Raw genomic sequence first — 20,263 nt, 5'->3', positions numbered from 1 at the left:
CTGGAGACATCTATGTTGTTAGCATGTCTTAGAGATAATATAGGTCTTTGTAGCACAGAAATGGCTGCTATTGCCTAATAAGACATGCAATTGCCATTGATATATCATGTCTTATCAATCTGTGTCTTAGAAACCAGCCAGGCTGATCCAGTGGTGGAGGGACTCAGAGAGCATGATTCAGGGGACAGGTAAAGACGGCATCCCTGCATCCTCATTGCTAAGACGAGGTTATGCTCTGGGCTGAGGAGTCCAAGGAATACATGTATTTACTCTGAGATACTAGAGTCCTGTCGGGGCTTGTTCTAATGCTCTGACTCCTTCCTTACAGAGGGAACCTCAGCACTGTTAGCTGTCTAATGAAGTCCCTTCCAAAGAGGTCCTGGCATAGTCTTATGCTGGTTTCATTTCCAGTAAATCATGCCTCTGGCCTGAAGATCAGGCAGATGTCCTGTGGCTTATCCTTGGGAAAAGTCACCTGGGCCTGTTGATGATAAGCTTGGGAATGCCCAATCAGCATTAATCGTTAAAGGATTAACCTTTGCTCTGTGGACTATGTTTTAGTAAGTGCCACAATGGACGGTTAGCCAATTCCTTTGGGAGAAGCCAGGCCTCCACTAGGCCTTGGATATGGGTATTGTGTTCAACTGAAGTGCCGGCTGCTGGTAAGAAGCCACTCTGCTCCCAAAGCCTGCCCAAATCACGGGTCATCCCCAACGCATGTGTGCTATCTATGTAGACGTTCGGTCTCTTATCTCTAGCTAACTGACAGGACCTGGTTGGCCAGATTTGGCATTTTGGCCTTTGGGAGAGGGCTGCATTTGAGCAAGGCTGATTGAATTGTGACGGCCTCTTTGGTTCTCACACAGGACTCATCCACAAACACTTCTAGATTCGGGTTATCTGAGCAGAGCAGCTCAACCTTTGGCAGAATTGGCATTTGGGGCTGGATGAGTCTTTGCGGTGTGGGGCCGCCCTGGGCATCATAGGATGTTCAGCAGCATCCTGGCCTCCTCCTACCCTGGGGCGACAACCGAAAACGTCTCCAGACATTGCCAGATGTTCCCTGGGGGACACAGTTGCCTCCCGTTGAGAACCACTAGTTTCAAGGTGTTTCAAGGAAGGGAGAGGGAGGCGAGAAACACTCTCGAATGTGGACGTGACAGTGTGAGGTTCTTCCCCCTCCTCTCGGAGATGACAGGAAGTGGAGGGGTTTATTTAGCGTCTTGTAGGGGTGGATAAAAATGTGCGAGAAGGGGAGGGTTTTGCAGGACGTCGGTCTAAAAGTGGAAAAATACGGGACACTGTTAAGGAAGAGCAGGGTCTGAACAGCAGGAGGGGCCGTGAGGTCACGCGGGTATCCTAAGACCGAGTCAGCAGATCCTCCGGGAACCTTGTCGCGGCAAACGAGGAGAGTGGCCTGTGCTGTGGTGTCCAGCGAGGGGCTGACACACGGTGGGTCTCTGCTGTTGGTTGTGCTGGTGAGTCGGGACCCCCAAAGTTTGTCCCCATCTTTCATGTACAAACAGAGAGATTTACAGTAATTCGGGGGGGGGGGAGTCTAAGGATAGGAAGGTTTTGGAGAAAGTCCTCTAAGAAACAGGAGACAGATGGAGACTCTCCAGGGCAAGGGTTTTATGTCAGCGTGTGTCAAGGGACAGCCAGTTCAGAAAAGTTAGGGATCCGGTCTTTATAGTATCTTATGAGACTGAGAAATCCACCAAGTTGTCTTTTGGTAATTGGCCAGGAAATTCACCGACAGCTTCCTGTCTTTGAGAGGAAAGAGTCTTTCCCATTTTGTGGATAATCGCCAGTTAAAATACAGGATGCCCATTTAAATGTGAATTTCAGATAACTCAGGCTTTTTTTTTTTTTTTTTAGTGTAAATATGTTCCATTTCATGTTCTCTATCCCATGCATTATTTGGGACATACTTATATTAAAAAAATTATTTGTTATTTAGCTGAAATTCAAAATTAACTGGGCGTCCCATATTTTTATTTGTTAAATTAGGTCTTTGTGCAATGCCAAGACTGGAAAATGTACTTGGGTCTCCCACATTTGGAATTTATGTTTGGAGACTTTGCGTCCCTTGTGTGCTAATATTGTCAAGCGGAGGGCATCGATTCTGCTAGACTCTCAGTCCGGGGAATGTAACAGATTATCTGTGTGACGTATGGGGCAGCGCACCGGGGGTGTCTCTAATGTTAAGTGTTTGCAAGAACAAGAGGGTTCTTCTGTAAACCCTTAGGGTGTTACTGTTCAGGCGTAGTGTTGATTTTCCCAGTTGAATGAAAATAGGGTACTGTCTTAGTCCATTTTGTGCATGTATGTGCACATGAATGTGCATGTGTATATTGCATGCATGCATGTTGTATGCATGTGTGTTATGTGAATGTGCACTGTATGTGCATGAGTGCTGTGTGTGCATGTGCATTGTATGTGTGTATGAGTGCATGTGCGTGCATTGTATGTGTGCATGTGAGTGTGCATGTGTGTTGTGTGCATGTGCATTGTATGTGTATGAGTATTGTGTTGTATGTGTGTATGAGTGCACGTGCATGCACTGTATGTGTATGAGTGTTTTGTGTGCATGCGTGTTGTATGTGCATATGAGTGCACATGTGTGCACTGTATGTGTGCATGTGAGTGGGTACATGAGTGCACCTATGTGAACATGTGCATGTGTATGAGACACATGTCCTCGGTCATGACAAATGTTACAGCTCAGGAAACTTGTCCTTCCTCTTCCCTTGTCTGGGGCCCTGACCCTTGTCCTCCACCACTGAAGTCTCGGCTCTCAACCATCTCTTCTTCAGAGAGTCCTCCTTGCACTACTTTATCTCAATCCTGTCTGTCCCCATCCTTTGTGCTGTTTTACCTTCAGCTCTGCGTATCTCTGCATCTGCTAGAATGGGCTACTGTGATAACAAACTACCCCAAACCTCTGCATCTGCTAGAATGGGCTACTGTGATAACAAACTACCCCAAACTCAGTGTTTTACGACAATGAAGGCGTATTTCCCACTCACACTGTGAGCCCTTCGAGGTTCAGCTGGGAGACTGACAGTCATCGTCTCTCGGGTGACCAGAAGAGCCCCTCGGCTGACAGTGGCTGGTGGCTGTGGCAGAGAGAAGTAGAGACTCACACTAGTAATGAAATACACTCCTGCGTGGACGGGAGACACAGGTGTGTTGGTGGGACCTGGACACACGGCCCCGCCCAATCTCAAGTGCGGCAGAAGTGCAAACCTTGCGCGTGTTTGGAAAATGGGGAGTTGGCATGTTTGGGAAAGTTCGCTGACGACTACCAAATTCACTGTTGAATAGCTGCCTTATTTTTTTTTTATTTGTTTGTAATATAAGAGAATATAAACTCCAGAAGAGCTCCCTGCTGGTCCCAGAGCTTTGACACACTGTAGATGCTCAGAAATATTTCACCGAGTGTTTGAATAAATTATAGTTCAGAACGTGGAGACCCAGCCAAAGAGGGCAAGCTTGAGAAAGTCTGGTAGACTTGGAGACCGAGTAGACACCCGTGCGTCTTCATCTTCTTTTTATGTCTTCCTGGGTGTGCTGAACTTGATGTTCTGGGACTGCCCTGACTTCAAACATCCGCTTCCCATTAGAAGCTCACACACCTCAGACCGTGTGTTCTCATCCTGCGTTCAGGTCCCCAGACTCCAAGCACCTCTCATTAGGGCGAATCAGCCAGCCTGCATCAAAGAGAGCATCCCAATTATTGCCTTGAGACCGAATGGAGTTTTCAAAGAAATTGGCTTCTCAGGTGCAGACCTGGGAGGTTCGGATCTGAGTGGGGATTTGCTCCTGGGATGTAAGGCCTGAGTCCAGCCCCCTCTGCCCGCAAGCTGTGCTTTGTCCCCTAGCAGGCTTGGGATTCTCCCTGGTGGCATTGGGTGTGCGGGAGACATACTCATGATGTCAAAGTTCAGCTACCGGAATGGCAATCACACGGCCACAGGGCCCCTCATTAGTGCAGCCTGGGCCCAGCCACCAGGACAGATTTCACCTTTCCTTCTATCGTTTCGGGCCAATTAGTGGTCTTGCTCCTCTGAGGGTCTGACCTGGTGCTGGATCTCATTGTTTTCCGGAATCATTGAGAACATGCACCTGTGGGGCTGTTTGTGGGAATAAGATGGACGTGGGGAGAGCGCCAGGTGAATTCTAGGTGCTGGTGCCTGAATCCTACATGAACACAATGTCCCTTTCCCTGGAACCCACAGAAACCACTACCTGAGTGATGCACACAGAGGCCTTCCCCTTCCTGGACCTGCCTGGTCTTGTATCCTGTGACCGGGCATAGGAGCAGGAACAGCCTTGGGGGATGAAAGGCAAAAAATCTGTTTTTATTACCACTACGTCCTGTTAATTCATGTGTAAGTCTGGCTCATCCTTGCTCCTCAGGCCCAAACACGTTTCTCTCAATCAAAACGTGGCAGGGGAAGGATGGGCCCAGTTAGATGGAAGGAATTTCAGGAGTCCTTGGAGAGATGCGGTCGGCAAAGGAGACGTTAGAGAAGTTACATGCACGTAATTCTTCCTAATTGTGGTCGACTTAAGATCTAATTACTTTAGAGTAATTGGCCTATAAGAAAGATTTTGAGGCTGTTGTAATTAATACAATGGGCCGAGTCGGCCATGGGATGGAATCATTGGGTTTTAATTAATTGGTGGCAGGAGGACGCCTGTTTCCCGAAGGAGAGCTCTTCACTTAGGGAGATTTACACACTTTGGGATTACGGGAGCCCGCAAATCCCTCCCATTGACTTTCTACTCTGCTGACGTGTATTGGAAATCTGCCAGGCACATGGAAGGTTACAGGAATTCTGATCTGATTTTTGACTGAATTGACATTCAGAGTGTCAGCCTGTTTGCGAGATTCTCTTAACTCTACTACCTTTCAAGGTTAATGAGGTTAAAGATTCTGTTTGGGTTTGTTTTTTATTATCCCAGAGAGTTTGTCTGTCTCTCTCTTTAAGTTTTGCTCCTTTGCTCTTGTGGTGTCGGCATAATTCTTGGTGACTTGGAGGGGCCATGTGCTTTGGGAGTGATTGACTCAAAGATAGATTTATTATTTCTTAGAGCAATCAGGTAATCATCTGTGATATTCTTGGGAAAGTTGTCTTCATTGTTCTTACCCATTATTGAGTCCGTTATAACAGTACCTGCCTGTGAAACCTTAGCATTTGTGGTTCCTTGTCTAATAATGGCTGAGGAGCTGCTATCATGCTAATACCCACGCAGATAACAGTTATAAACTCTGGCAAAAATGCAAAAAACAGCTACCTGAAGGATGCACAGAGTGGTCAAAAGCAGAAGACACCTGGAAACAGGGAACAACACCATGTAAGTTTCCCATTTTATGGCTTAGGAACTGATGAAGGCCCCTTACAGGGATGCTGAAGCTCGGAAAATTCAGTCTCACTGGCTTGAAGAACCAGAGGCAGAGTTTGGGGTGACCACAACCACTGGAAAGTGAAGGGAGAATCCTGACAAAGAAAGATCCAGAGAAAGGGAGCCCTCAAATTCTGTATATAATCTCTGCTCAAATCTAGGGCCAGCCCTGGAACCACACATGCATTATGAAGACTCCAAGAAGCTCAGGTTAACTGCCTATTTAATAAAAAAGTAATAAGGTGACTCTTTAGAGATACATAACAGAACCCAGTGTCTCTACAATGCATTGTCCAGGATATGATCCAAAATTGCTGGACATAAGGAAGAAGAAAGTGAGACCCACACACTTGAGAAAAAGCAATCAGTGGAGACTGACGCAAAGATGATTCAGACAGTGGAATTATCAGACTAGGATTATAAAGCAGTTATAATTATTTTATATACATTGAGGAGAATGGGCTCACTCACAGTGAAAGGAAAGATATGAAATGGAGAGAACTAGAAACCATGAAAAGAATAAAGTTGAAATTATGGAACTGAAATACAGTCTCTGAAACAGAAAATTTCGCCGGTGCCTTACTCTAGAGGATTGGAGACGATGGAAGGGTCAGTGAAGCTGAAGGTTGGCTGACGGAACTTACTCAATCTGAAGAACCGAGAAGAAAAAACTTGAAAATATTAACAGAGCCTCAGGGCCCTGCTTAAGTCTTCTATGTAGAATTGGAGTCCAAGGAGAAGAGAGAGAAAAGGGGACAGAGAAGATATTTGAAGAAATAATGTTTATAAATTTCCCAATTTGGTGACAGGCGTATACTTGCCACATGACTGAGCAAACTCAGTTCTAGGAATTTGGTTAAGACAAATGAAAACATATGTCCATACAAAGGTTTATGTGCACGTGTTCATAGCAGCATGTTCATTTCCAGTGTAGCCAACATTTGGAAAGAACTCACATGTGCATTGACTGATGAATGGGTGAACAAACTGTGCCCTCTTCATGCGACGGACGCTACCCAGCGACAGAAAGGAGCTTGCTGCTGACGGACTTGCGAGCATGGATTAACCACAAAAGCCTCGTGTTTAGGAGAAGGAAGTCGGGTACACACAACTACATGCCGTGCGATTCTTATTTATATGAAATTCTAGAAATGGCAAAAGTGGAGCCAGAGGATGTACAGCAACAGTTGTTGGCGTGTGGGAATGTGGCAGTGTGTTGTCGGAACGGGAGCACGAGGGCGCTGTGCAGGTGGCGGGAAGGTTCTGTGCTTGACTGCGGTGAGAGTAACGTGACTCCGTGTGTTTATCACAACCCATCTATGTTTTTAAAATAGGTGAATTTTGTTGTATGTAAATTATATTTCAATGTAACTTGTGGTTTTTGCCATGAAGCTCTCATAAGAGGACTATGATTTTTGGAAAAAAAAAGACTTTATCAAACACTAATCAGCTCAGTGCACAATGAGAGGTTGAGAGAGAATTGAGAAGCCATTTCTGGCTTCGGTATGTTGAAATCTTGGCTTCAGTGTACTGCCTGGATCTCACGCTGGCCTGAACTTCACAGACTAAGGTATAGCTGTTTGCAAGGGCAGGGCTTGGGTCTTATACCTTTTTATTTTATACACACACACACACACACACACACACACACAGAGAGAGAGAGAGAGATAGATAGATAGAGAGAGAGAGAGGGGGGGGGGAGAGTGATGGAGTCTTGCTATGTTGCCAAGGCAGGGTCTCAACTGGGTCTTATATCTTTCTTGTATGCTAGTACCCTATTTTTAAAGGTTCTCAATAAGAAGAAGATTCTTGCCCCAGGAGCATTGAATGCCAAATAAATTAGGATTCAAATCTTATGTTTGGCTTTTTGAGATTCCAGCATATCATGGCTTTGCTACTCCAAACTTTTTCCAGGGCAGAGGGAGGGAAACTCTTTTGCAGGAAAATTCTCAAACAGAATTTTTCCTAAGCCATTGTGAAGGGTAATGCTGAAGCCCATAGATGAATATCTACATTGGAAGAGAGGGACATGAGTGAGGAGTGGATAGAGCCAGGATTGGGCAGGAATGAGACCTCAGACATAGGATCACAATGTTAGAGGCTAAGGAAGCTGAAGAGGTGTTGCGCTAAGTGTCTTTACTCTGGGGTTCACAGCTCACTCATCTGGACGTGATATATTTATGGAGTACCGCTATGGGCCAGGTACCTGCCTAGGTGCTGGGCCTAAGGCAGGGAACATGCAGACAAAATCCCTGCTCTTACTGAGCTTCCAATCTACTGGACAGAGATAGCCCATACAAAGGTAAATAAATAAAACGTTAAGCACTGTTGAGAAAAAGCTGGTATAGGAGATGGGTCTTTCAGCAGGATCACCAAAGACCCCCCGAACCAAGTGCTGGAGGCGAGGGAGTGGGTGGTATGGCTGTCGTGGGGAAGGGTGGCCCAGCTAGCAGCCTGAGCTAGTACAAAGGCCCTGAGGCAGCAGTGTGCCTGCAGCTGGAGGAACAGTAAAGAGGCCAGGTGGCTTGAGCAGAGTGAGTGTGGTGGCCCAGGTGTTCAGGGAGGTATTGGGCCATGGGGCTAAGGGGACCAGGTTGTGTAGGGCCTTGTAGATTTTTGTAAGGACTTTGGCTTTCATGTGAATGAGATGAGAATTCCTCAAGGCTTTGGACGGAAGAGTGAAGAACACCTGACCTATGTTCTAGCACTGTGTCTGCTGTGTAGTGATAACAGGCTGGCGGGGGCAGGGGCGGGGCGTGAGCAGAGAGATCGTTAAGGAGGCTATCGCAGTAACCAAGGCGAGAGATGATGATGACTTGGCCCAGGGTAGAAGTAGTTGACATGGTGAGAGTGAAGGTGTTTTTTAAAAATATATTTCCAAATAGAACTGACAACCTCTCTGTACACATTAAATGTGGGCTGTTAAAGAAATAGAAGAGTTAAGGATGACCAAGATTTGGATCTGAGTAACTGGAAGGATTGGAGGGAGTTGCCTTTAATGGTGATGGAGAAGATTGCAATGAACATCGTGATTTTATCCCTTCTAACTCCATCCCTTTGTCTGAGAGCAGTGAATTCTCCTAGTAAGTCGAGTCAGATATCTGGGGCCTTTCAATTTTGCTCTAGGTGGGCCTGAGCAGTCTTCCGAGCTAGCGTTCTGCAGGTGGCTCATCTTGAGCCTGATCTTTGTAGGTCAGCCACGAACAAAGCTCTGGTCTGTAATTGTTACCGTCTCTTTGATGGAGAGCCCAGTGTAATCCTTTGTGCATCTCGCTGCTCCTGTATCTCAGCAGGGAAGAGACTGGGCCTGGAATAAACTGGTCCTGATTACAGCAGCAGCTGCCAACTGGCCCCTGGTGACCAGCGTAGCCTGCAGGGTGCTGGCCTCACAGGAGCCCTCCATGGCCACCTGGAGAAACCCAGCTGACCAGCTTGCACAGGGCATGACCCCAGCACTCCGGTCTCAGCAGCCGCTGTCACTTGGAGGAGTGGACTAGGCCATTAGGCACTTAACGAGGCCCTTCCCAGCACAGGCGCAGAGCGATCCCGGGCACCACGACAGGAGGAAGGCTTTCCCTTGGAAGCAGACCCTTTGAAAAGTAGGAAGAGTTTTCTGTGTGTGACTCTGCCCTTTCCCTTCCCTGTACGTATATGTAACTGGCGCAGGGCTGGGGACATCGTGATCTAGTGGCTTTGCATGTACGAATAAATGAATTAGTGTTACGTTCACTCCATTCCAGCGTGGACTGCGGACTCAGACAGGTGGTGGATCTTGGGTGCTCCACTTGGTAGCTGTGCCACCCGCCTGCGCCAGGGCTTCCCTGTGGTGTAGTGATGAGTGCCGCTCACCACTCCCGCCGGGCGTGCAGGGGGATGGCCCTGCTGGCCCTGTGGGCCTGTCCTCGCTCCCAGGCCAGAGCGTTCCGCAGCCAGCCTTTCCCTTTGGGTTGGAGATGGAATGTTCTAGATGCAGAACAGAGTGCATAATGTGCACCATCTGTGTAAAATCGAGGCGCAGCCTCACACTTGGTCATGCTTGTAGATGCACAGACTGCCCCTGGAGGGTTAATAAGGGAGCTAATGGCTTTGGTTGGCTGAGGGGCGTGGAGTTGGGAGGGCAGCTGTGGAAGTTCTTTTAGACTTTCCGAATTTTGAATCCCGGCAATGCATCATTTATTCAAAAGTTAACATTATGTTATAAACAAAAATCAGCTGAATAAACAACGCGTTTTTGAATAAATAACACATTGCCGGGATTCAGAATTCAAAAAGTTCCACTCTGGGTTGGCGCCATGGAAGTTTACCCCGGGGAACCCCGAGGACGGTAACAGGATCCAGTACTTGGTCCACCGGCTGCGTCTGGAGTCTGTCCCCGTTTCTCATGTCAGTTGGCGAGGGTTTGTCTTTCCTCTTTACGAAGACCTAAATGTAAATGGGTTGCAGTGAGAAATCCACGGGTCAGTTTATAGAACAAGAGTTTCCCTCCAGGTTGTGGTAGGAAGAAAGAGAGACGACTCTGAAAAGTTGTATTTGGGAACCTGGCGTAAGATGATTTCTAAGCCGTCACTTGCTGGAAGGGTTTTGGGGATGTTGTCAGAAAGGCAGAGGCAGAGGGAAAAAAATAATTGTGGCAATTGTCTGAGCTGTCTCCAGGCTTGTCACAGTGGTGCTGATAAAATCAAATAAGCTGGGAGTGAGGGTGAGTTGTTAGCGTGAGAAATAGTCCCGGATTTGGCAGCTGTGAAAGTGGAGGTGCCTCAAGTGTTTGCTCATTATCAGGATTTATTGTTTTCAGCTCTGGGAAAATGTTGGTAAGCAAAAATAAGGGCGCTTGCACCAGCCTGCAAAGTACTTGAACATTTTTAAAAACGGGAAAGGAAGACTATGACATCGTTTTCCCGTGGTTGAGAAGTGGGGCAATGGGTTGGCCGGCTTACTGTGTGCCGGTTTAGGAGTCAGATGGAGAGATTCTGGGAGTGTTTGTACCAGAAAAACGTATCTGAGATTTAAACAAAAGCAGAATAAATCAAACAAGAGAGCAGAGGATGGGAACTTTCTATTTTTAAGTAAATTATTTTCTGATGAGAGAAAAGTATAGAAAATAGTAAAACACTCATTTGCCCACCCCCTGCTTTTTAAACTCTTGCTATTTGGCTTTATTCCCTTCAAATTTTAAAAGACATATGTTACAGATGTCGTTGGAGCCGTATGTACTTCTCGTTGACTCTTTCTCCTTCTCGCAGGCAGACATCATCATTGCTATGCATGTTTTCATAGTTGTTAATAAGAACTGTATAAAGAACTGTTGCCTATAGTGTTTACCATTTTTTATTAAATGTATTACACTGTGGATATGCTTTTTTGCAACTTGTTTTTTCCTTTCATTTTTTTCTACTAAAAAAATTGAGATATAATTAACATCATAATTAACATCATCTTTGTTAAGTGCACAGTTCAGTGGTTTTCAGTATATTCATGAAGTTGTGGAATCATCCTGGCTAGGTAATTTCAGAGCATTTTCATCACCCCCTAAGGACACTTTGTAACTATTACCAGTCACCTCCCCAGAAGTGCTTGGCAACCACTCATCTTTGTCTTTTTTTGGGGGGGGGGTGGACAGAGTCTCACTCTGTTGCTTGGGTTAGAGTGCTGTGGCATCAGCCTAGCTCATAGCGACTTCAAACTCCTGGGCTCAAGCAGTCCTCCTGCCCCAGCCTCCCCAGGACCTGGGACTACAGGTGTATACTACCACGCCTGACTAATTTTTTCTATTTTTAGTAGAGACAGGGTCTTGCTTTCACTCAGGCTGGCCTTGAACTCCGGACCTCAAGTGATCCTCCCGCCATGGCCTCCCAGAGTGCTAGGATTATAGGCGTGAGCAACCACACCTGTCCTATTTCCATAGATTTCTATCACTGTCTTGGTTCTTGTTGAAAATAAGTATAAATGTAAGGGTATGAAGATGGTTCATGGAATCCAAGAAAAAGGACCACAGTGGGTGCCAGGGGCTGGGATCAGGAAGTAGAAATCCCCCAAGAGATTCTGGGAATATGTGCTCTAGTTTCTACTTTATCATTCTCACTCTGATCTATCTTTTTTACTCTGGTTGGTAGAAGAGGTCACTGCTTCTCCACATTTAAAATTACTGGACATTAATTCAAAATTAATAACATAGTAGTGGGAATGATTAAACAAAGTATAGGCCTGGCTGTGTTCAGCACAGTGATGGGGAGCTGCAAGCTCTGGGTTGTCTATTGAGCTTTACCAATCAGCCAGCAATGAGATAAAGGAACCTCATTTATTGGACGATTTCCATTTGACATGGCCCTAGATATATTTTTTAAAAAGTTCTATATAGCAACTTGATCATAGAACGCCAGAAATCAAACTGATAATGAGACTGTTTTGAATCCTAAAAGACTGTAAGTCCCTGATTTAGAGTTGTGGCTCTTAAATGTTTTCAAAACCTAGACATTTGATTGCCAGCCACTGCCTGACTTGTCAACCTCAAACAGGCTTTCCATAGCATGCTCAGAGGAAGCTGAACTGCCTTTGAAAAAGCAGAAATGAGGAGGCAGTGCCTGGATTTTGTAAGATTGCAGAAGTAGATGATTTATTCCTGCCAGATTCCAAGAACCAGCCATAGATCGTGATGCAGAAAGTTGTGTGAGAGGCAGAGAGATGGACGAAGACCTCTGCTCCATCCAAAGGATCTGTGAGCAGGAATTTGCTCCGTTCTTCTCTGGGAGATGGTGTTTCTGGGGACTTGGGGAGCGCTAAGGATGTGAGGAGAAGGGAAAAAGGGGCGATGAGGAAACTCTGTGCAGTGGGGCTGTAGTGGCTGCCTGTCATGCAAACTCATTCCTCAAAGCTCAGCTCCAGCCCACCCTCCCCAGGAGAGTTCCCTGGCTTCGCCCACCTACGGCAGGGCTGTCTCCTCCCCACACGTGGAGCTCAGTCTGTCTGGCTGCACTCAGCACATGCTCCTCTGAGACTTGCTCAAATTATTGTTTGATACTCATCGATTCATTCATTCATTCATTCAATAGATATTTAATGAGCACCTACTATGCCCCAGGCAGTGTTCTAAGGGCTGGGAATACATTAAGCTAAACAGGCAAAAATCCTTACTTTCCTGGCACTTACAGCCCTCCTCTCTCTGACAGTGGAAATAATAAAAAAAAATGGCAGTATGTTGGAAGGTAAAAGCTACAGCAGGATAAGGGCATCAGAAATGCAGGGATGGGGATGGAATTTCAAATGGGGAGGTTGGAGCAGGCTTTATTGAGCAGGTGGTATTTGAACAAAGACTTGAAGGAGGATGTTCTTTCCTATTTAGCACCTGTGTTCATGCTGATGGTTTGGGATACAGTTTTCCTATGATTTTTTTTTTTTAGCTTAAAATAGATTTACTCATTTACTCAACAAACACTTGTTGAGGATCTGTTTGGCTTCTATTAATTTTCTCAGTTTCAACTCAAATGTCAACTCCTTACTCCTGAATATTGCTTCATTTTTCCATTGTGTTCTGTTGTAATTTATCTTCTATTTTAAGATGAACAATGACCATTTTTTAAACTTGTGATTTTTGAATTTTCAAAAATGGAAGAATTTTAATTTTAAAAAACCAAATTTAATTCTTCCATTTTATTTTCATGATAGCATTTAACATGACATGGTCTGACCTTATGTATTTACCTGTCTAGTAAGACAAGGGTCTTGTCTGTTTTTCAACCAGTGATCTTCAGTGCCTAATACATAATGGGTGGCCAAATAAATGTTACTGAATAAATGAAAGTCCCAGGTGCTACAGTGACTGTGATGCTATAATAGGTTTTAGCCTTCGAGGAACTTACATTCTAGCCATGGTGACAGATGCGTCTTCTCTAAGCAGAGTATATAAATGTACTAAGAAAAAAATATGGTGTAAGACTCTACTGACTGGTAGCTTCTTGTTTCCAAGGACACAAATGACATCCTCCAGAAGTTTGTAGGGTGTGTGTTGGATCTTGTAAGTATGTTCAATTACCTAAAAACAACAACAACAACAACAACAACAAACTTACTGAACTGCTACAGTTTTCCAGGCATCACGCCAGCGCTGTAGCCAGAGCAGCGGTGATACAGGTACATCTTTGTCCTCGTGGAGTCCACAGTCCAGAGCAGGACAGAGGTTCAGTCTCACATTGTGTTTACTGAGAGTCACCAGCAATTCCTCTCCCAAGACACTTATTTGTTCAATGTCATCATCATTCAGTGTTCATCTTGCTTTTTGGTCATTTTTAAAACATTAGAGCCCAGATAAAGGCTCATAAGAAAAAAACACACCTGAGACCAGATATAGCCTCTCTTGTCCTATCTCTAGAAATACTCATCTCTGCCTTATAGCTTGGAACCGTCTACAAGCTGATGAAGAGAAAAATAATCCATGTAAATGATACAACTTGCTGGAGGGCAGCTCAAGCTTTGCAACTCTGCATTTCTCTTTCTTTATTTCTCCCTCTCTGCTTCCTCCTTCCTGCCCCTCCTCCTATGAAGCACCTGTTGCTGCCATCAAGGGTGACACGGCGGGAAATGGCTGGGTGTGGTCCCTGGAGACACGCTGCTGGGTTGAGTCCCCTGTCCATCACCCTGGCCCCCCATCCCTCTGACTGGCATGTCAGGGCTGCAGCCACACTGTGCGCTCACAGGCTGTCTCGCCCCTCCGCAGGGTCCCAGAGAAGAGGCTCAGCTTTTATTAAAGACAAAGTTTCCATGGAGAGTAGGGAAGCAAGACCTTTTGGAAGGAGGCTGCATGCTCTGGCTTAAAGGAGAAACAGCCAAGCAGTGGGGCCACTTCATGCCGGACACACTCACACATGTGTTCACACATGTGCACACATGCTCTCTCTCTCACACATGTACACACACTCACCTGCGGTTCTCCATGCCAGGGAAAAATGCCTAATGACTATCTCATGGCTGTACCACTTGTCCTGATTCCTCAAAGGCAGTTGTCATTATTAAATCGAGAGAATCATGAAGCACTTTTCTAAATTCGAAAGGCTTAATCAAGAATAGATCAGGAGCAGGTGAAATTAATAGCCACGTGCCCGTTTCCACAGACGTGGACTTATTAGCGAGCACGCTCGCTTCCTAGAGCAAAAGACTCCCTTCCCCTGGCTGGAGGGAAATTACTTTAAAAAACCTTATGTAAAAGTGACTCTGACTTAATGGTTCTTCCATCCATCGGTGGACTTGGGCAGAGTCCCGTCGTGGTCCAGCTCCTGGGCTGTGGGTCGGAGAGGAGGAGGACGCCCCACGGCTGAGCGGAGCCGAACCCCCAACCCAGACTCTCCCCTCTGCCCAGGGACTGACACCTCTCTCCACTCCCCCCAGGGCCACAGAGCCGGTTGGTGGGATGGAGTGGCTGGTGGCAGTGGGAGTTATGCTGCATTTCTCTACCCACCGGGTTTGCGGTTTCTTGGCGCTGATTTTTCTGAGATCTGAGTGCCCAGGAGGTGTGAGAGTTGGCTCCTTGGTTCCAGGTGCAACACACGGTGCAGCCCAAAGAGAAATTGAAAACGTGAACTGACAGGACTGGGTGTCTCCTATAGGAGGAGACTGACCAGATGGACATGCAGAGAATCCCCATGACCACGGAAGGGACGTGAGGCTGGACGCCCTGGGTGGGAATGGGGGAGGGGCTGACTGTGGCTGAGAACTGAACACCTGAGTTCCTGAAACCCCTTTGCAAGTCAAAACTCAGCCCTTAATCTCTCCTTTCCTTGCCTTTCAGGAGAGATACCAAGGTAAATAGGGACCCCTGGTGTGGGGGTTCCCATGTGTACACACTTGCAGTCCTCTTGTGAGTCCAGGAGTCCTTATTATTCAATGCACACATTTTCTCCCCCGTGCAAAATGACTTGTACCAGTAGATACTTGAGGGTTCATAGCTCCCATGTGCCCACACCCAGCTCATGCTCAGTTGGGGCCACCTGGCCACGTTTGCCACGTGTGTCTCTGATGGTTTTGGTGTCATCACAGTATGAATTTATAGTACTGGATAGTACATGAAGGAAGTTACCAGCCATTCCCTCATTCCATCCCCATAATTCTACTGAAAGTGGGCAGACAGGCCTTTTTGTTATGCTCCCATTTTCCAGGTGAGAAAGCTGAAGGCTGGAGGGGCACATGTGACTTGCCTGGGGTGCAGAGCAGGTCAGCAGCCTCCACTTGCTCTGTCCAGCATGGTAGCCACTGGCCATGTTAAGTTACTGAGCACTCAGAGTGAGGCTAGTGTGACCGAGGAACTGGATTTTCAATTTGATTTATTTAAAAATTTGATTTATTTATTTAAAAACTAAAATTATTTAGTTTAAATTGAATGTAAATAGCCATCTGTGGCTGGTGCCCACTATATTGAGCAATATGGTATCTGAGAATTTCTTAGAACCTTGGCTAAGTGGGAAAAAGGCTAGGTGTGGCCAATTCTGTATGGAGTCTAATGTGGTTTGATTTGGGGTAGAATTTATCAGGCATCCATGCAATTTATTTTTGTCAGTGCCATCGCTATATCCAAATGTGCCCCTGGTACCTCCCGGCACGCACAAGGAAGCAGATGGCTGTGGTTTCCCGGCTGGGTTATTACAGAGTCCCCTCTTTTGGGGGAGCTGTCCATGGTAGGAGGATTCCGCTGGCAGCAGGCGGCAGGTGTTTTTATTGTGAGTTGTGGGTCTAGACTGCAGACCTTGCCCAGGCCCTCAAGGGCAGGCAGGAGGCGTCTTGGGCTTTTTTGGTCCTGGCAGGCCTGTTGGCAGAGAAGGAACAAGCTAGTGTGTGTGACTCAGGCCTTGGAGAGCCAGTGACTCCGTGGCTCCGCTAAGTAAAGCTGGATTCAGGTGATGGAAACGGTCTTACGGAACAGGAGTCACTCACAGTCCTGTGTGGGGTGGCTTTTTTGTTTTAACTCTGTTTAGTGACTTCACTGTCAGTGCGGTAACCTGCAATTCCAAGTCCTTGCCAAGGACGAGAGGCTCCCTGTGTATGAAAATATGAAGAATAGCACTTTGTCTTTTCACTTATACACAGCCCACCAACCTTTCCCTCTCCCAAACACACATCCAATGTTGTCACTCATGAATTAAGGCAGGTGGGATTTCCTCACGTTACATCTAATTCCAGTTTTGTCTGAGGAAATTAAGAATCGAGTGTAACACCTTATTATGTTGCTCAGGGATTATGTAATAAACCGTTTAATCGTAAGTCCTTTCTTGGGTTCCTGATTCTTCCAGAGCCTGTGAGGTCTCCACTGTTCTCCCCAAATTCTTAAAGCTCAGAGTTTGAACCACTGGGTGATAAACACACGGCTAAGTAGAAGCAGAAATAGCCAGAATACAGGGTGGGTTTCATGATTGGGGTAATGGTGAAGGCAGATGAGATGGACATTTCCTGTGTGGGGGGCTCAGACCGTGGCGTGTGCATGCTGGGTGGGGGAGGGGACAGTGGTGCACGGCGTGGTCAGGGGTGAGATGGGTCTGAGCGACTTGCTCCGTGTGGAAGAGTCTGTTTTCACAGCACAGAGCCCCGAGGGTGGGTCGTCAGCCCATCCCGAGGGGTGGGCTGTTGAGGGACAGGCTGGGAGTTGGGCTGTGTTGATGCGGCTGAGTGCCGTGTTGAGGGCGGCCATCACTCTCTTGGTGGACAAAGAGGAATGCGGCCATTTGTTGCATTTTTGACGTTCTGCTGAGTTCTGCGCTTTAAACTGAACTTTAACTTGTGTTTGTTTCCCAGAGTGAATGGCTCCATCTACGAGCTCTTGCAAGTGGACTTTGGGATCGATAACAGCAGTAGCCTGGCTGGGGCCCAGCAGATTACCTGGCAGGTAGAGTACCCAATTGAGGACTCCATGAGCGAGCTGGTCGTCTCTGAGATCTTCGTCAGCCAGACGACCTTCGTGGGCATCGTCCCTCTTGCAATGGTAAGAAATCAGGGGCTTCAGAAAAACCGTCATGAAAGTTTTCTTTGAATTATTTTAATATTCAAAGAAACATGGAGCATTGTGTAATCTGTTATTTCTCATGCACCTGATGCGTGTTGTTTAAACGAGGAAAATATACTTATATTGCATTTTATATACCTGCTTTTCATAATGGCTCCTTGGAAACCATTTAGGGTCTACCGTGGAAATCCCTTTTCATTTGTGGATATTGCTGAACCGTTTCCTGGGGAGCCCTTGTTCTTTATTGTCTCAATCTGCATGCATATCGGGACCGAGTACTGCCCTGAGTGAAGACGGTGCCGTTGATTCCGGCTCAACCTGGATCAGGCTGAGGCTGGGTCATCTCTTTACTCCATGTCCTTGTGGTTTCACTCTAGTCAGTTCACTGTGGGTTCTGAAGCTGCCGCCTCCTCCTCCCCCTCCTCCTCCCACCTCCTCCTGTCCCCTCCCCAGCCTCCCATCCCCTTCCCCTCCTCCTCCTCCCTCCTTCCCCTCCTTCACCCCTTTCCTTCTCTTCCTCCCCTTCCTCCTCCTCTTCTTCCCCTTCCTCCTATTCTTCCCCTTCCTCTTCCTCTCCTTCTTCCTCCTCCTCCTTTTCCTTCTCCTCCACCTCTTCCTCCTTCTCTTCCTTTTCCTCTTCCTCCTCCTCTTTCTCCCCCTCCCACCCCCCCTTCCTCTTCCTCCTCCTCCTTCCAAAGGAAGACATGGGAAGACCTGTGGTAACCAACCCTGGACCACTCTGCATCAAGTGCGGGTATTACATATCTACAGAACAGCCTCATTGTTGTGTCAGAGTCTAACTAGAAGCAGAAACCCCTTCATAGAAAAGAGCAATTTTAAATGGAAGGACTTAGTATTCAGGAACTAAAGCAGAGGAGAAGCTAGACATGGGACAGAGGAGAGCCAGGCGACCCTAGTAGGGGTGGGAAACTGCTCCCACCCACAGGCCAGAAGGGGGAGGGGGCCATCCCAGAGCCCGGGGCCTGGGGTCACTGCTGAAGCCAGGACCTCGGGCAACCAGTCCGCTGATGGGTTGGGCGGCGGGAGACACTGTTGTAGCGCGGATGCTGCCGGGGGCGGGACTGGGAGCGGGTGGGGGTTACCTGCCTTCTGCCTCCCTCCTCCTGCCCGTGTCCTGCTGCTGAGATGGAAGCTTAAGGAACACCTTCTTTAGGGGTCAGCACTGCTGTGACCCAGAACCGATGGGGGAGGCGGGGGATGGATCCGAGGGCAGACAGGCCCTGCCGACACCCCCTCCTGCTGGTGTCATGCGCGATGTGCCTCTCATGAAACACACTTGGTCTGTTCCTCAGGGGCTCGCACATTCCGGACACAGCCGCGCCAGTCTCGTTCCTGCTCAGGTTTTCTTACGGCTCCCCCAGCCCTGGGTGCTCCACCCTAGCCGGTTCCTCATGGCTTTTCACTTTTCAGGTTGGCTCTTGGAGAGGCCATTCCTGCTGCCCTGGCTGCGTTAGTCTCTTCCTCTCTGTTTCCACTCATGTGTCCTCATCTTGTAGATCGTGTCATTGATGTTACCTTACAGTTCTGGAGCCCAGACATCCTAAGTAGGCTCACTGGGCTGAGTCCAGGTGTCAGCAGGGCTGTGTTCCCTCCGGAGCCTCCAGGGAGAAGCCATTCTGTGCCTTGTCCAGCTTCTGGAAGCTGCTGCAGTCCTTGGCTTGTGGTTCCTCATCAGTCCCGTCTCTGCTTCCATCATCACGTCCCCCTCTCTGACTCTCCTTTCCCTCATAAGGACCCCTGTGGTTACACTGGGCTCACCCAGTTAATCTCAGGAGAGTTAAGGCTCTCCATCTCATGAGCCTTAACTTAACCGATCTGCCTAGAGTGAAATTCGCACTCCACGGCTCATGAGCTGCGTGATATCGGGCAAGTCACTCGACTTCTTTGAAGCTCAGGCTCATGTTGCCTGCCTTGCAGAGTTTTGGGAGGATTAAATGAGATACTGCAGGTAAAGTGTTTGCATGTTGGCCTGACATATTGGGTGCACTCAATCATATTTAGCTATTATTACTTTTATCATTGCCATTGTGTTATCTAGCCAAGGGTAGGTATAGCTGTCAAACCTCAGGAGAAGGCCACGCAGAAGTTCGTCCTCAGGATAGCTGATGGAGTCTCCTACTGATCTGATGGGTCAGGCACAGCCAGAGGACTTAGGGTGTGCTCACGGTGGGTACAGGGAGAGCGAGAGGATCACAGAAGGTTTGGGAGCCCGTGGAGGGGGGGGTCACCTACTGTTTGGGAGAGTCAGGGAAACATTCACCCCTCTTTTCTTCCTTCCATCCCTCCATCCACCCTTCTGTGCTCCTGTCCATTTATCCAACCAGTTGCTACACAACAAACACCTATGCTGCATATATTATGTGCTGGATTCATCACTCTTTGGTGAACGGAAAGAGAGAAATGGAATGGATGGAAATTTTGGAGTTGAAATCACCAGACCTTGGGAGCCATCTGTGTGTAATATTCCCCTTCCTAGCAGAGCAGCACAGATGGTCAAAGACTTCAAAACTACTTCTTATAAAGGCTGGTCCAAGGGGAGGAGTGTTGCAACCCGGGCAATAAGGATGCTTTCTGCATCATTTTGAACATCTCTGAAGTCTTTCTGCTGCCTTCCCTGTGGTTGAGAAATGCAAACTAACGTGTCTGTTTCTACTCTCTTCTTTTTTTTCCCTATGAAAGCATGAGTTTTCTTTTTTCCCTCCACAGCGTCTCTTCTCTTAGGTTTTATGCCCAATTACTGAGTGTTGAGCTTAGAGGTTTATTTCAGTGGGCGGCTTGGACTTTATGGCTGGAACCCACCCTTCAACTACCGTTTTTAAAACTAAAAAGCCCAGCTCTGCGCATGCAGAT

At 47.3% G+C, this 20,263-nt stretch overlaps 2 protein-coding genes across 3 annotated transcripts in view; one reads left to right on the top strand and one right to left on the bottom strand.

The window, feature by feature from the left end:
• Positions 1-20,263, top strand: part of TMEM132B (transmembrane protein 132B) — a 309,468-nt gene that overhangs the window by 218,028 nt on the left and 71,177 nt on the right. For both annotated transcript variants that reach the window (XM_075996440.1, XM_012782143.3), the window contains exon 4: positions 17,185-17,371. In XM_075996440.1, coding sequence (XP_075852555.1) covers positions 17,185-17,371 — 187 coding nt within the window. The remainder of the gene's footprint in view (positions 1-17,184; positions 17,372-20,263) is intronic.
• The window catches only part of UBC (ubiquitin C), a 423,461-nt gene that overhangs the window by 393,593 nt on the left and 9,605 nt on the right, over positions 1-20,263 (bottom strand). The gene's annotated exons all lie outside the window — the stretch shown is intronic.

Source organism: Microcebus murinus, chromosome 22, assembly GCF_040939455.1.
Source record: "Microcebus murinus isolate Inina chromosome 22, M.murinus_Inina_mat1.0, whole genome shotgun sequence".
Classification (NCBI taxonomy): Eukaryota; Metazoa; Chordata; class Mammalia; order Primates; family Cheirogaleidae; genus Microcebus; species Microcebus murinus.
This window is presented reverse-complemented; position numbering and strand designations above follow the sequence as displayed.